Source organism: Agrilus planipennis, unplaced genomic scaffold (genome assembly GCF_000699045.2).
Source record: "Agrilus planipennis isolate EAB-ADULT unplaced genomic scaffold, Apla_2.0 scaffold199, whole genome shotgun sequence".
NCBI lineage: Eukaryota > Metazoa > Arthropoda > Insecta > Coleoptera > Buprestidae > Agrilus > Agrilus planipennis.
The window spans coordinates 496533-511842 of NW_020439011.1; the positions used below are offsets into that span (position 1 = coordinate 496533).

A 15310-nucleotide genomic window follows, 5' to 3' on the forward strand; every position below is an offset into this window, starting at 1 on the left:
TCTTGGAAGTCCTTACTGAAGAATGCAACTTTAAGGAAACATATCTGAAAAAGAGGGGGTTTACGATTTAGCGCCCATTGAGACTTTTAATCTATACGTCAAGAACTACCAGAATCTTAAGTTTCAAACAGTTTCTCTAGCGGGGTCCTTTGTACACGTGTAGAATAAAAGTATTTATCGTACTATAAAATAATCTTCTAGTGTAGAAATGTCATCTCTACTTTTTAATCTATACATCGAAGACGCAATCAACATCATTACAGATGTAGGGATAGATATACAGGGGCAAAAGATTAGTATGCTTAGATTTGCAGATGATATAGCAGTATTAGTATCTAGAAAGGAGTAGTTAGGGATACCTTTAAATAAAAGCGTTATTGACAAAACAGTATTGCATAAAAATGAATAAAAGTAAAACAAAAGTAGGTACTAGTTTGCAAGGGAAGAAAAAGTGGGGAAAGAGCAAAAATAAAGATAGGAGACGAAAAAATAGAAGAAGTGACTGATTTTAGGTATCTAGGAAGTCAGATAAGTCAGGACGGAAGGAGTAATAGGGATATAAAGCAGAGGAGCAGAGGATAACGCAGGGTCGAGTCGCCCTCAATAAAAACAAGTCACGTATATGCTCGTGAATGGTTAATTTAGAAATTTTAAAAAAGATTGTTGAAGGTGTATGTTTGGAGCGCGGCGCTGTACGAGTGCGAAACATGGACGTTGGCCGCTGCGGAAAAGAAGCGTTCGAAATGTGGTGTTACCGGCGAATGATGAGGATACCGTGGATAGAGACGGTTAGAAATGAAGGGGTATTAGAAAGAGTAGGAGAACAAAGGACTCTATGGAAGTCAATAAAAATAGGTGAGATAGGTTGGTAGGATACCTTCTCAGGCATGAAGGTCTAGTCAGAGACATATTAGAGGCAGAAGCAGGAGTTAAGAGGAGTATATTGATTGGATTATTGTTCGCAAATAGTTAAGGATGTGGGATGTTCTAGTCTTCTAGAAAAAAGTGGCGGGTCTAAATGACTATTCAGATGTACAAATTACTGCCTAGATGTGATACTAATTAAATATTTTAGTTATATTGTTTTTGTTCAGAGAAATTTATAATTATAATCATGTGGGCAGTATTACGATGACGTTTTTGAATTTGTTGGGCACATTGACACATGCAAATTTCATTTGAAACTATATAGGTACTACTTTGCAAGAACTCGAACCTTTTGTTTATTGATATTGTTTTTCCGAATTGCAGTAAATAAAAGGGTAAATTTAATAACAGAGCGCGCGTGTGTGTGTGTGTGTGTGTTGGTAAATGTAACACTATATACATGGTCCTTTCATATATACACTAAATACGTATATATATTTAATAAATATCTATTGTGGGAGACTATCGCTAGCGGGTATATAAGTACGATGGAGCGAAAAAGAGAGAACGGCAAGCATTACATCAATAATTAATTGCCATATGAGCTGACCGTAATAGGATCTCTCATATCGCTGCTCTATGTTGACATCGCGTTGTTCACCAAGTGATAAATTAGTTAGTTGTATTATGTATTTGCAAAAGAGTTTTCACTGCCCACTGCCACACCATAAACCGTTGTAACAAAAACCTCTTACATTAATAACCCTTTACCAGCCGTGATGCTACACATTCCAATAAGTCAAAAAGATTGACTCTAATAACGTAAGAAAATTTACTTTAATTAATACGAAATTGCACGCATCCAAAATGAAAAAACAAAAATTAAATGTGACAAAATTTATTCCCTAATTAAAATAATCACCACCCAATCATAAATTATTTGCCTTGTAACGCAATAATGAAGATAATAACTTAGTTGCTTCTTATCATACATTAGAATTAGACCAAAACTATTATTTTGGAATGCTCTCTATCATTTGCCTTTGAAACTTCATTTGTCTTTGGGCACATGTTAAAATTAATATTTAAAATGTTGTAAATAATTTCCGATAATAAGTTCATCTAAATATTCTACGGTATTGATTAACCCAGTAATTACTGGTCATATAATTATGTATAACATTGTCAAACTTCTAACCAAATAGTTTAACTTGGAAAGTTTAACTAGGTAGTGCCTACGCTAAAGTTCGATTGAAGTTTAATTGAGAAGTTTAATACAGGTTCAAAAAGTTATTTACGTTTCACTCTGCGTTGTGACTTATTTATTTCGTTGATTCTACAAAGGATTCGATAATTTAGCGATAACATTTAGAAAAATAATTGCAACGAAATGCGCGTCAGATTATTAGAAATCGGTCCAGTTCGATAATAATCGAAAAAATTTTTCAATGGACAGGAATGCCATTAATAAGCAAATATCTCCATAAATCGTTTATAAAACGAATCCAAACAAATACCTACTTCAATAGTGTTTGTGGAATTTATATTACTAATTGCAATGGCTTCGGATTTCGTGAGTAAAAATCATGAGCTGACTGTGTGAACTCATGGTGCATATAAACTAGAGATAAATTTAATTGTACTTACAATCAACGCTGACTTTGATTCGTTTGCTAACGGTTGGAGGCACCCCATTGCTGGCTATACAAAGATAAGCGCCCATGTCGAGTCGTGAAATTTTTGTTAACTCCAAGGATTCACCTTCCCATTCCAGAACTGGAAAGAAAAAATCATTTTGTAGATTTATAGAAGGACTCCTTTTAAATGTGAAAATAGATGGTTGTTTTTGGAAAAACTGATAGAGGTTTAGATTAACGGCGTTTGGAAATGCTTTGGCCCCTTTTTTTTTAGATTTTCGCCCGAGCAAGTAAGAATGATGACCGTTGTAGGAGTCACAAATTCATCTATACCTGGCGTGAAAGTAAGTTCCACATGTAAGAAAGAACACAAGTAGATAAGTGTTACCAACCTGTGAGGGTTCTATTTATGGTAATTTTGGAGTTATCGTCTCTCTTCCATTTCACGGTGGGTTGGGGTGAACCGGTGGCTTTGCAGGTTAGCGTCTCGTTGGCGCCTTCTCGAACTATTACGTCTGTACTGCTCTGCGAATCATCGATGTTCGGCGGAACTGGAAAATAAAAACCGACAAATGCATACATATATTATAAAATTTTTCTTCTTTTTCTACCGTTCTCAGCTTTCAGTAGAATTGCAACTTCGCAAACAATAAGACTTAAAACAAATTACCTGCACTCATTCTACTACAAGGACCCTAAAATGTTTTCATCACAAACAGGACGATTATCAAACTTATAAGGGATATTTAGACAGTGTTTTGATTTAATGAATACTGGTATTGGTATAAATAATAGAATTGGAATATAACTAACTGGTTTGAACTATAGATTTAATCGATACTTTGTATCGAGACGTGAAAATTCCCAGAGGATTATAAACGGAACGTCCTAGTACAGTAACCATACCTAAAAAGAGAGGCGCGGATGGGTGCGACACATTTAAAACAATTAAGTTAACATCAAAAATCTTAACTAGAATTGTACCGAGGAGGATGGAAAAAAGGGCGGAAGAACTATTAGGGGAAGATCAATTTGGGTTCAGAAGAAATAGAGCTTTACGGGTAACAATAGAGAAAACGATAGAAAAAATATACTTAAAAATGTAAGGATGAGAAATGATGAGATAAGAAGAGTGATACTTAGTTATAAAGAGCAACAGGCAGTTATAGAGCTGAAGATGCAATGTAGAGAAGTAAATATTAGGAAGGGAGTCAGACAGGGATGCACACTGTCACCGCTACTCTTTAATCTATACATCGAAGATGCGATCAACATCATTAAAGATAGTACAACTGTAGGGATAGATATACAGGGGAAAGAGATTAGTATGCTTAGATTTGCAGATAATAGGCAGGAAGAGTTAGAGTAAGCTTTAAATAAAATCGAAGCGGTATTGACGAAACAGTATTGTATGAAAATAAATCAAAGTGAAGAAAAAATAGGGAATGAGCAAATATAAATATAGAAGACGAAAAATTAGAAGAAGTGACTGATTTTAGGTGTTTAGGAAGTCAGATAAGTAGGAGGGAAGGAGTAGTATGGATATAAAACAGAAGATAGGTCCGGGTCGAGTCGCCTCGAGGTGTATGTTTTGAGCGCGGCGCTGTACGGATGCGAAATATGGACGGTGGGCGCGGCGGAAAAGAAAAGATTAGAAGCGTTGGAAATGTGGTGTTACAGGCGAATGATGAGGATACCGTTGATAGAGAGAAGGTTAGAAATGAAGAGGTATTAGAAGGAATAGGAGAACAGAGAACTCTATGGAAGTCAATAAGAAACAGACGAGATAGTTTGGTAGGACACCTTGTCAGGCAGGTCTAGTCGGGGAGACATATCAGAGGCAGGAACAGGAGTTAAAAGGAGTAGAGAAAGACCTAAATTAGATTACTGTTCGTAAATAGTTTTGGGGAAATGCAAAGATTAGGTCAGGATAGGAAAAAGTGGAGGTGGATGTTTACGCGGTCTTAGGACTGACGACCTTATGATGATGGGGTAGATATTTTTATAAATCGAGAATGGGTGGTTTGTGAAAGAAAAAAAGGGAAAATTCAGTGTAGTATTTTTCGGAGATTTCAGACATTTGTATGTAATCGGGCTGTATTCGTATTTCGTGTTTACTCCGCAAAGAGAATGGAATTTCCACTTATCCTGCGTACAAATTGACGTGGAATGAAATATTCTTTGGAGATACAAAGGAAAAATAAATATTATTCAAAATTTTCTTTATTTAATTTGCTTTTAGAAAATATAAAATTTTTGAAAATGAGAATTCTATAAAGAAAATCAAACGTTATGTAATCTTATCTTTTGTAAGCTAAGCCCGGATAAATTTGAAGAATTAATATTATTTGAAGGCAGCCCTAAGGTAGAAAATTTTAAAACATACATATTACATCAAATACAAGAAAACAAAATAAATTTGCTGTGTAGTTTGTAAACACATGTGGGTGTTGTTGCAAGCGACACTTGCCAATGCATCGTATTGTAGACATGTGTGACGATTGTACATCGTTTTCTCTTCAAGTGTGAACTACTACATGTATGTCGCACGTAACAAGGTGCGCTTGTTTATCACCTCGTTATCTATTTCGGTAAAATTAATGGTCTTGTAAATGTAGACACAATTTGTTTGAAACTTTATTTTAATGACATTACAAGTACACAGCATTAGTTTTCAAAGATATTTAGAATATTGTCTTTCTGTGTGAATTTTTCGACCAACAAATTTCGGAAACGAAAGAAAAGAAATTACATTGCTACTATGTAGATGTGTGAATTATTCTGAATGTATTAAAAATTTAGTATTACACTAATTCAGCTTTTCAGAGCTCGATGAACGTCAAGAAAAATGTATTTCATTTTACGAGCATCTTAGGCTATTTCAGTTCCTGTTTCCTCCGAGACTGCGGAATCTTTCAAAAATTCATTGCTATGTTACAATGAACAAGTTTCAAAGTAAACGAAAAAGAATAAATAAAGTTGTACTCTTGAGACATTGACGTATGACAATCAGAAAGATTTTATTAAGGGAAAGAAAAATAACGAATTTTAAACTGTATTTCTGCTCATTTCGTAATAACAACGATAAGAATAAGAGAAGAACAAAGCGGAAAAAACATTGTTGATAAGGTTATTTCTAAAAGGAAAAACATTTTTTAATTTAAAATGTCCTTATACTTGCAACTATTGTTGGGTAGTCAATCAAAAAATACAAAAACCGAACGAAGGGAAAGAAAATTCAAATGAAATTTAGGCATTAGGGGCTGGCATAATTCGTTGTAAACAGGTAAATTACTTTTGTATTTCATTTCAAGTAACAAAAACTGTTTTGATTATTTTTTATGTATATTGGGATCCGTCAAATGGGCATACACCATCTGGTGGCAAAATTTATAACTCGAATGAGGGAAAAATTTACATAGGAACTGTGCACGCAAATTGTAAAATTGTTTATTAAAATAATAAAACACGTTAAAAAAGTACAAATTTTTTTGATGATGGAGTCGACGATGTGGTGTTATAGGCGTATGATTAGGATATCGTGGGTAGAAAAGGTTACAAATGAAGAGGTATTGGAAAGAATAGGAGAACAGAGGACTCTATGGAAGTCAATAAAAATAGGCGAGATAGGTTGGTAGGACACCTTCTCAGGCATGAAGGTCTAGTCGGAGACATATTAGAGGCAGAAACAGGTGTTAGGAGGGGTAGAGATAGACCTAGATTAGACTACTGTTCGCAAATAGTTAAGGATGTGGGCTGTTGTAGTTTTAGGGAAATGCGAAGTTTAGCTCAGGATAGGAAAGAGTGGAGGTACGTGTCCAACCAGTCTTAGGACTGATGACCTTATGATGATGAATTGATTTAACACAATTCTAATGATACGATATAAGTATTTTGAGGTTAAGAACCTACCTGCTGCAATACAACAAAGTTGCAATAATGTGTTTGCAACGTTCTCTTAAATCGGCTTTGCACGTGCAAGTCATTGATATGATATTGCTTAAATCACCCAGAATCACCTTACCAATTATATAACGTGAATCACTTTTTAAATCCGAAGTTTGTAAAAAGTAGGCAGTAAACTTGACGGAATTTGAGGCTAGCTTTCGGATTTGTTATTTCCGAATTTTATAATGTGATTGGCATTAAAAACACGCTCACCTTCAGCGAAATTTCCTTTCCGAGGCTTTGTGTCAGCCCAATCACATATTGTGTCAATACTTATCATTTTATCGTAATTTAAAAACTTGGAAATTGCGCGGTACACTATAGGAACTACGATAAATTTTCCCTAATCGGCGCCATGTTTTTAGGCTCCTCCCATTTGACGGATCCCAATAGATAAATTTTATTCTTATAAAAACCTAAAGGCATTCTTTCGTTCATTGTGTTTTGGAAAAATTGAGGGGGATTCAATAAAGTTATTGAAATCTGAATGCAAAATAGATCTTTTGTATGTTTTCTCGTGCATTTTGTACGTATGTAATTCTGTTTTACCATGGTGATATTTATCGTGTAGTAATTGCTTCCTGCTATTATGGTTGTTCCATCTCGGAAAATCTGATCGAAACAAAATAAAAGATTAAGATAAAAAGCGAAGTTTTTATTCCTTTCAAAACAATATAAAATATAAAATATTTGTCGTATTTTCTTTTCGATATTTCATTTGGTCCAATCTTTTCCACATGATTTCGTTTAAAAGCAATTGTTTTAGGGTATAAATTGAGAGAATCTTCCGTCCATTTGGACCGTCACAGTTAAGTGAAATGTACTCGATACTAAAAACAATTTACTCGGTTATTTGCGCGCTACTCTTCTCAGAAAAATGCCGAAGAATCAATTATTTTTTTTTTCATCATAAAATTATTTAGGATGCCGTTATTCATTGACAATCGCGAAGCACACGTTTCAATCTGAATATCAGATTATATGATATTGAGTTAATATCTCGGTGCTAGTTACTGTTAGTTAATTATGTCCAGGCCCATGAAGCGAATTACAATTAGGTGGAGTTGAACGTTATTTGACAGAAACTAAATAGTTTTAAAGCTTGATGGTTATACATAACTAACAAACTGTTGCGTGAGCTAAAGACAGAATGATCTACAGTATGTTAGGAACAATAATAATTATAAAAGCATCTTAATTATTATCTACTGGTTATTCTGGTGAAATATATCCTTTTTGAGCGTCCATCAAAATTCAGTTTTTATAAATGCCTGTTAATTAGTAACACAGTAAAGTAAACAGGTAATAAGAACGTATTAATTAAGACTTTATAAAAAGGTAAATTTGTTAAGCCAAACAACAACCCTTTCGCAATCCCACGGGGTTTGGAGAACGAGGGTGAAGACGGACTTGTAAGATCTACCTAAGACAATTAGTCTTTAGCAGTTCTTGTTGGGAACATCGGGGTCAAGAAAGCAGTCTAAATTGGGTAAATTATTTGGGTACCCAGGCTGATGTTGATTACAATACGAAAATAAATTAAATTCCTACAGTTTATTCAGAAGGTCCTGCCCGCACGTAAACAACAGAAGAAGAAGGATATTATTAGGTATATAGAAAATAGAAAGCCGTCATGTTTATAAATTATAAATGAGCATATTTAAATTGTCGAATTTTAAATAGATACCCGGGTATGTATACGTATTTAAAATGTATAACAAATTTTGTCTAAAAGTAACGGTGTTTGTACGTAATAAGGTGGAAAACGTTTTTTTATTAGGCAACTTGTTTAAAATTCTATACCCATCGGACTTGAGATTGCGGTAGACCAATTTTCTCGGGCTTATTTATTATATGTTAATTTTTCATGATCTGGCTTCCAGCTTGGTTATTACGAAGGTTCGCAGATTTTTCGACTTTGCAAGAAATACTCAGTGCTCTCCTCAGATAATCTAAAACGTGCCGTGCATGAAGCATGGCCTTCTACTAACTTAAGCGGTCCGCAATTTACCGTCGAAAGCAAGAAGAACAAGCGGATGAATCCCTTTAATCTTTTAACATGGTTTAAATTATAAACTTTGATTATTATAAGGCATTACTTTTAACCGTAAACCCGGCTTCCATAATAAATTGTACCGGCCCGTATGCTATTTTATAAGGTGACCAGAAAAACTCCATAAATTAATGTTCAAAAAAATCGTTAAATGGAGGTTTTAATTAAGATCCATATTTTACTTACAACTGAAGGGGTTTTAGAGGGGTAAAGGATCAGTATGCTCAGGTTTCCAGATGATATAGCAAGGAGAAGTTGGAGATATATTAGAGATTAAAAAAAATGGAAGCGATATTGTTTGGAAATAGATAAAAGTAAAATCAAAAATACTATTATGCAAGAGATGAAAAAGTAGGGAAAGAGCGAATATAAAGGTAGGAGACGAGAAATTAGAAGAAGTGGCTGATTTTAGGTATCTAGGAAGTCAGATAAGTCAGAACGGAAGGAGTAGTAGGGATATATAGAAGATGATAGCGCAGGGTCGAGTCACCTTCAGTAAAAATAAGTCACTTCTATGCTCGCGAACGATTAATTTAGAAATTCGAAAAAGGTTGTTTGGAATGCGACGCTGTACGGGAGCGAAACGTGGACGTTGGGCGCGACGGAAAAGAAAAGCTAGAAACGTTTGAAATATGGTGTTACAAGCGGATGATGAATATCCCGTGGATAGAGAAGGTTAGAAATGAAGAGGTATTAGAAAGAATAAGAGAACAGAGGACTATTATTATATTAGAGGTGTACTTAGATTAGATTACTATTAAATATTTAAGGATGTGGGATGTTCTAGTTTTATAGAAATGCGAAGATTAGCTCAGGATAGGAAGGTGCGTGTTCAACCAGTCTTAAGACTGACGACTTTATGATGACCTTTTTCAGTGCTCTTTAATCTGACAGTTAACAAAACGCTATATTTATTCCCGTTCGCTGTCAGAGCGTAATATGTGCAGATATTACTTTACTAGAAATAGAAAGACTTATTTATAGTTGTTGTGGTTACTGATATGAATAACCAAAGTAAAGGACACCCCAGTAGCACAACAATATTGGTAAAATATTATATTTACATATTGGTTCAATGATGGAAACGTCAGATTTTTTTTTATTGGCCCAATGTAGATTTTTAATATTAACCCAATATTAAAATTGAATATTGTTCCAATGTTAGGAAATAATAAATGTGCAATATTTATTTGAAAAATACAGCCAATATTTGTTTTCCAGATTGGTCCAATATATGTTTTATATATAGTTACAATATATCATGTATATATAGGCACAATATCTACCCTAGTACCACAAAAATATTGGTAAAATATTATATTTACATATTGGTTCAATGATGGAAACGTCAGATTTTTTTTTATTGGCCCAATGTAGATTTTTAATATCAACCCAATATTAAAATTGAATATTGATCCAATTTTAAGAAATAATAATATAATAGAACACTGAAATAAAAAATTGTTCGGTATATGTTTTTTTTATTATATTATGGAAAATTAAATTAAATTTACGAACAAACAAAAAAAAATACATTCTAAACAAATGTTTTGTAAATAAAAAAAAACTAATATTATGTGAAATAATGTCATCTACTCTTCCGCCCGCCTTCCTTGTCCCGAGCACCTGCTAAATACGCCGAAATTGATTTTTTAATATCATTGTCGGTAGGATTTTGAAACCGCTTTCGGACAGCTTCTAAAAATGCAGAAAAAAATTGTCATTATCTTCGGAAACAGCAATAATAATTATTGTAAGTACCTACACATATTACATTACGAGCTATCTAAAATATACCTACCTACAACCAAGCCTACAATTTAATGATACCTATAGCTTAATATTTATTCTAAGATCACATAAAATAAAAAAAATATAAAAAATGATGAAAATATAAACTGCGATGACGCCACGGCGGAGCTATACAATCAAACATCGGCAAAACATACTTAACCAATTATGTCCAATACGATTAGGTGTTTATAAAATCACATTAATTTTGGAAATATAAATTTAAATGCACTCACCATAAGATTAGATAAGATCTGTACAGACGACTCTGTACGTTACACGTCCATTTAAGATTCGATGTAACTACAACTTAAAAACTATCTTTAATACACAAACAGGCCTCCTGAAGGGTGAGATGGAGAGCAGGCTGTATCAAGCTAGTAACCAGCACAGATATTTTGACCCAAGGGGTCCGGCAAAAGTACCTGAAGGGCAATTAAATTCAACAAAATAGACTCCAAAAGTGTCTGAAAAACGTTGTTAATGTGAACGAAATATTCTTGTAAGTTCTAACACAAAACTATACGCATTACGAATACATATATATGCCAAACACTATCTTTTCCCTGACTTATTATATAATCCAGTTAACATTTATTACTACATGTGAGAATCACACAGTACATAATAATTAATTAAACAATTAAAATATACATTTACTTACCACTTCTTTACTTGCCTCTACATTTACACACTTTATTTGCACTAATGGGCGATTGCAACAAATACTTTCAGAGGATGAAAAACCCGGTAGCATTTCCGACCGTAACACAATTTCTAGGCGACCTAAATGTTAACAATCGGCCTTCAATGAATTTTGGTACCCATGCACCGGGCCATGTGTCTTTATGGACTTTCAATTTTGCCAAACATGTTTTATCTATGTTGGATCAATATTGGATAAATATTCTATATAAATAAGGAAAAAGTACATCCCTTATATATATATTATCAATATTGGGTAAATATTACATATCAATATAAATAAAAGTTATTGCCAAATATCTTTTATTAATATTGGATCAATATCGGATAAACATGGTATTAAAATATAGGAAGATAGCACATCTCCTATATATTACCAATATTGGCTAACGGTTAGTTAGGTTGCAATTTCTAGGCGATTCAAAAGTTAACCATCAATCTTCCAAGAATTTTGGTACCCAAGCGACGGGCAAAGTGTCTTCATATGGACTTTCAATTTTGCCAAACATGGTTTATCTATGTTGGATCAATATTGGATCAATATTCTATATAAATAAAAGAAAAAGTACATCCCTTATATATATTACCAATATTGGATAAATATTGCATATCAATATAAATAAAAGTTATTGCCAAATATCTTCTATTAATATTGGATCAATATCGGATAAACATTGTATTAAAATATAGGAAGAAGGTACATCTCCTATATATTACCAATATTAGCTAACGGTTAGTTTACGTTAGGTTGCAATTTCTAGGCGACCTAAAAGTTAACCATCAATCTTCCAAGAATTTTGGTACCCAAGCGCCGGGCAAAGTGTCTTTATATGGACTCAATTTTGTCAAAGATGTTTTGTCAATGTTGGGTCAGTATTGGATAAATATTCTATATAAATAAAGGAAAAGGTACATCCCTTGTATATATTGCCAATATTGGATAAATATTACAAATCAATATAAATAAAAGTTATTGTCAAATATCTTTTATTAATATTGGATAAATATCGGATAAACATTGTATTAAAATATAGGAAAACAGTATATGTCCTATATATTACCAATATTGGCTATAAATTGCCAATATTGGGCCCATATACAATATTGTACCAATATAGAATAAATATTGGGCCAATGTCGTGTGCTACTGGGGCAGGTAGTAAACTATTTTATAGTTTTTAAAAGTAACTATTAAGCTTTTTTTGAAATTAATTTTTAACGATAAACACTATTGTCCAGTATTATACTTACAAATAATTAAGTTTAAACCACAACGCATAAATTTCGTTGGGAAATCCGAAGAAAATTGCTGGATTAGTTAGTTATGATTGTTCCCTTGGATAACGCCTTTTCTTCTGTTATGATTTAAAATTACACAAAAACCCAATACGAGACAGTTGTAACGATAAAATACAAGAGAACAAGATAAGAAAGAAGACTTTGCCGTTCAATACGTTTTTAGTATGTGAGAAACGTTTTCACCTCAAGTGAAATGAAACTTAGAAATATCTTGCTAGTATCAGCAGAAAATTCGTAATGAATTCTGGTAGTTAAAAAAGTTTGCAACGTTCGAACAGTGGTGTTGCTGTTGCGAATAATAATGCATAGCTCAAGGCTTGAGGTCAAAGTTCATCTGCAACCCGCCAGGATATAGCAGTTATCTTTTTTGTGCAATGGACGAAATGCACTTCTCATTGTCAGTTGAAACACTGTTTTACTGCGGATACTTACCGCGTCACAAAGACAACCATTATATTTTGATATCTATATAATGATTACAATTGACTGAATTTTATTGAGGCATTGTTAGATACCTACCTACCTAAATAGCGTAATGGCTGCTATAAAACAAAAAAAAAAAAAGAGTGAGTGTACCCAACGCATTTTGCAGCCCATAAAACTAAGTCAAAATGACTTCATAAAAGTTCAATATTAGACGTAACTTTGACGTTGTCGTTTAAAATTTTTATTAACGATCCGAAATCATTATTGTCTGTCTAGTACATGTCGCGTAAGGGGTTTTCTAATGAGAATTTTAAAGTGCATTTGATCAGTTCCCCAATTTATTTCAGACCACGTATATTGGTCAAGCCTGATTGTTGATGATTACCGTTACCGCACTCCTATCGAAATCAAGCAAACTTACTGCTAATTTTAGACAACAAAAACTGCCGTGCCGGTTGCCAGAACTTGAAGAGAATATTTCGTCTACCATACTTTTAACTGTTTACTCGTTTCAAAAACCAACAATCCGACGCACATATGTAAAGATATACAACGTAATACTTTAACCTTTTGCTATCATAATCGCTGCTGCATTCTATCTTTACTCAATGCAAGGATAATAATCCTTAAGTGTACAGTAAAATTTGAAATTTAGCCTCTTGTCGTCATGTACAACAACGCTAAGCCACGTGAAAATAAGAGCTTACATACCTTCAGTCGTTTTTAGCGTATACCGACTGGGAAATATTTTTATGCATAACGTTATCGATTCTCCTACTCCTTCTAATACCTCTTTCTATCCAAGCTATTTCTTTTTGTTGAAAGCGACTTTATCCTGCGCGTTTTCCATCGTGAGTTTTCTGACTTCGTAAAATCGACAGTCACTGACTTCTTCCAGTTTATCGCCTCCTATTTTTACATTAATACTAGCTCTACTTTTGCATCCCCTATATATCAATGCAAGGAAACCCTGTATTGTATGAACAGCGTAAGCGGGACCACCGTTTACCGTGAACAAACGAAACTTTCAGTTATGGAAACGAATGTCTGTTGACCTTAAAAATCGATATGTCGATGCTGTTCGTGTATTCACTTTAGATGTTGGTCGTATATGGTAATTTTTGTATATTAATACGTGAAATATTCCTTAAAATTCCAAATTGCGTTTATCTTTAGATGAAATCGCAAAAATGTTCCTTTCGTTAGGCAAAAAGGTCCATGAAGGTGCGTATGTTGTTGTTACATGAACTTTGTATTTGTAATTCGGTAATCCTTTGAAAGGATGGAAGGGTGGTGGGTATTTTAACAACTTTTTTTGTGGACGGTTGTAAAGTAATAACAATAAAGCAAATAGTGTAGATAGGTATGTGGAGACACAGTATTTATCGTCGATTTTCTATCGTAATAAAGGGACGACAGGGCATAAATTGATGGAGTCGAATGAATTACCTGTTATTAGGAAATGGTCAAAGACTCAATTGGAATTTCAGCTTCGACAATAGCTTACATTTAACCGTCGTGGCGGGTCCGTAATGAAAGCGTCGCTCGTGTTCTCATCCCCCAAACCCCGAGACCCGACCCCTACCTATCGCAAGAAATACGGCCGCAATCAAGAGGACCTTTAATGCGTCGCAAAATTGTGAGGGACTTCGCCTGTTTCAACTTCTTCCGGTCAGCCAATCAACACAAACTTAAAGAACATGGAAGCGTTGCATTCAGTATTTGGCCAACTCGAACTGCTACTTGCCCAACTGACTTCGTCCGCGTTTAAACACCTACTTCGCTATTGAATTTACACTGATCATTGTCCTTGCCATTCTACCTTAACATTAACAAGACATCCTTTAACATGTTAGGTGTACATCCTTCCAGATATCCTTGCCAATAACTTTTAATGGTTTCTTTCTTTGATAGTTACACCACCACTTTTGCTGATTCGATAAATAATTGGAAATAGGCTTGTGTCCAAATGAGAAATGTCGGCGTTGTACGGGTGCGAAACATTGACAGTAGGCGCGGCGGAAAAGAATGTATTAGAAACGTTCGAAATGTGGTGTTACAGGCAAGTGATGTGGATACCGTGGATAGGGAACGTTAGAAATGAAGGATTAGAAAGTGTAGGTGAACAGAGGACTCTATGGAAATCAATAAGAAATAGGCGTGATAGGTTAGTAGGACATCTAGAGCGACTTAGAGACATGTTAGAAGCAGAAACAGAAGTTAAGGGGACTAGAGGTAGAGTTAGATTAGACTACTGTTCGCAAATATTTAAATATGTGGATTGTTCTAGTTTTAGGGAAATGTGAAGATTAGCTCAGGGTAGAAAAGAGTGGAGATGCGGGTCCAACCAGTCTTAGGACTAACGACCTTATGATAATGATTATCTCCATTCATTAAGTTCTCTATTAATAATTATTGTACGATTGAGACATGCACTGCATCAATGTCTTCAAGAATGGTGATTTTGAAGAACCAAAAAGTGTAAGGATAATGCCATCTAGTAGAGGTGGTGTGTCTTACATAAAGATATATCGGCGTTAAAGGATTTCTTTATGGTCTATCGAGTGACTTTTGTTATTCATCT

At 34.1% G+C, this 15310-nt stretch overlaps 1 protein-coding gene across 5 annotated transcripts in view; it reads right to left on the reverse strand.

Annotated features, from left to right (window-relative positions):
* The window catches only part of LOC108741299 (neurotrimin-like), a 78881-nt gene that overhangs the window by 20659 nt on the left and 42912 nt on the right, over window positions 1-15310 (reverse strand). For all 5 annotated transcript variants that reach the window (XM_025976176.1, XM_025976172.1, XM_025976174.1 and 2 more), the window contains exons 4-5: window positions 2897-3055; window positions 2515-2643 (exon numbers count right to left, since the gene is read on the reverse strand). In XM_025976176.1, the coding sequence (XP_025831961.1) occupies window positions 2515-2643; window positions 2897-3055 (288 nt within the window). The remainder of the gene's footprint in view (window positions 1-2514; window positions 2644-2896; window positions 3056-15310) is intronic.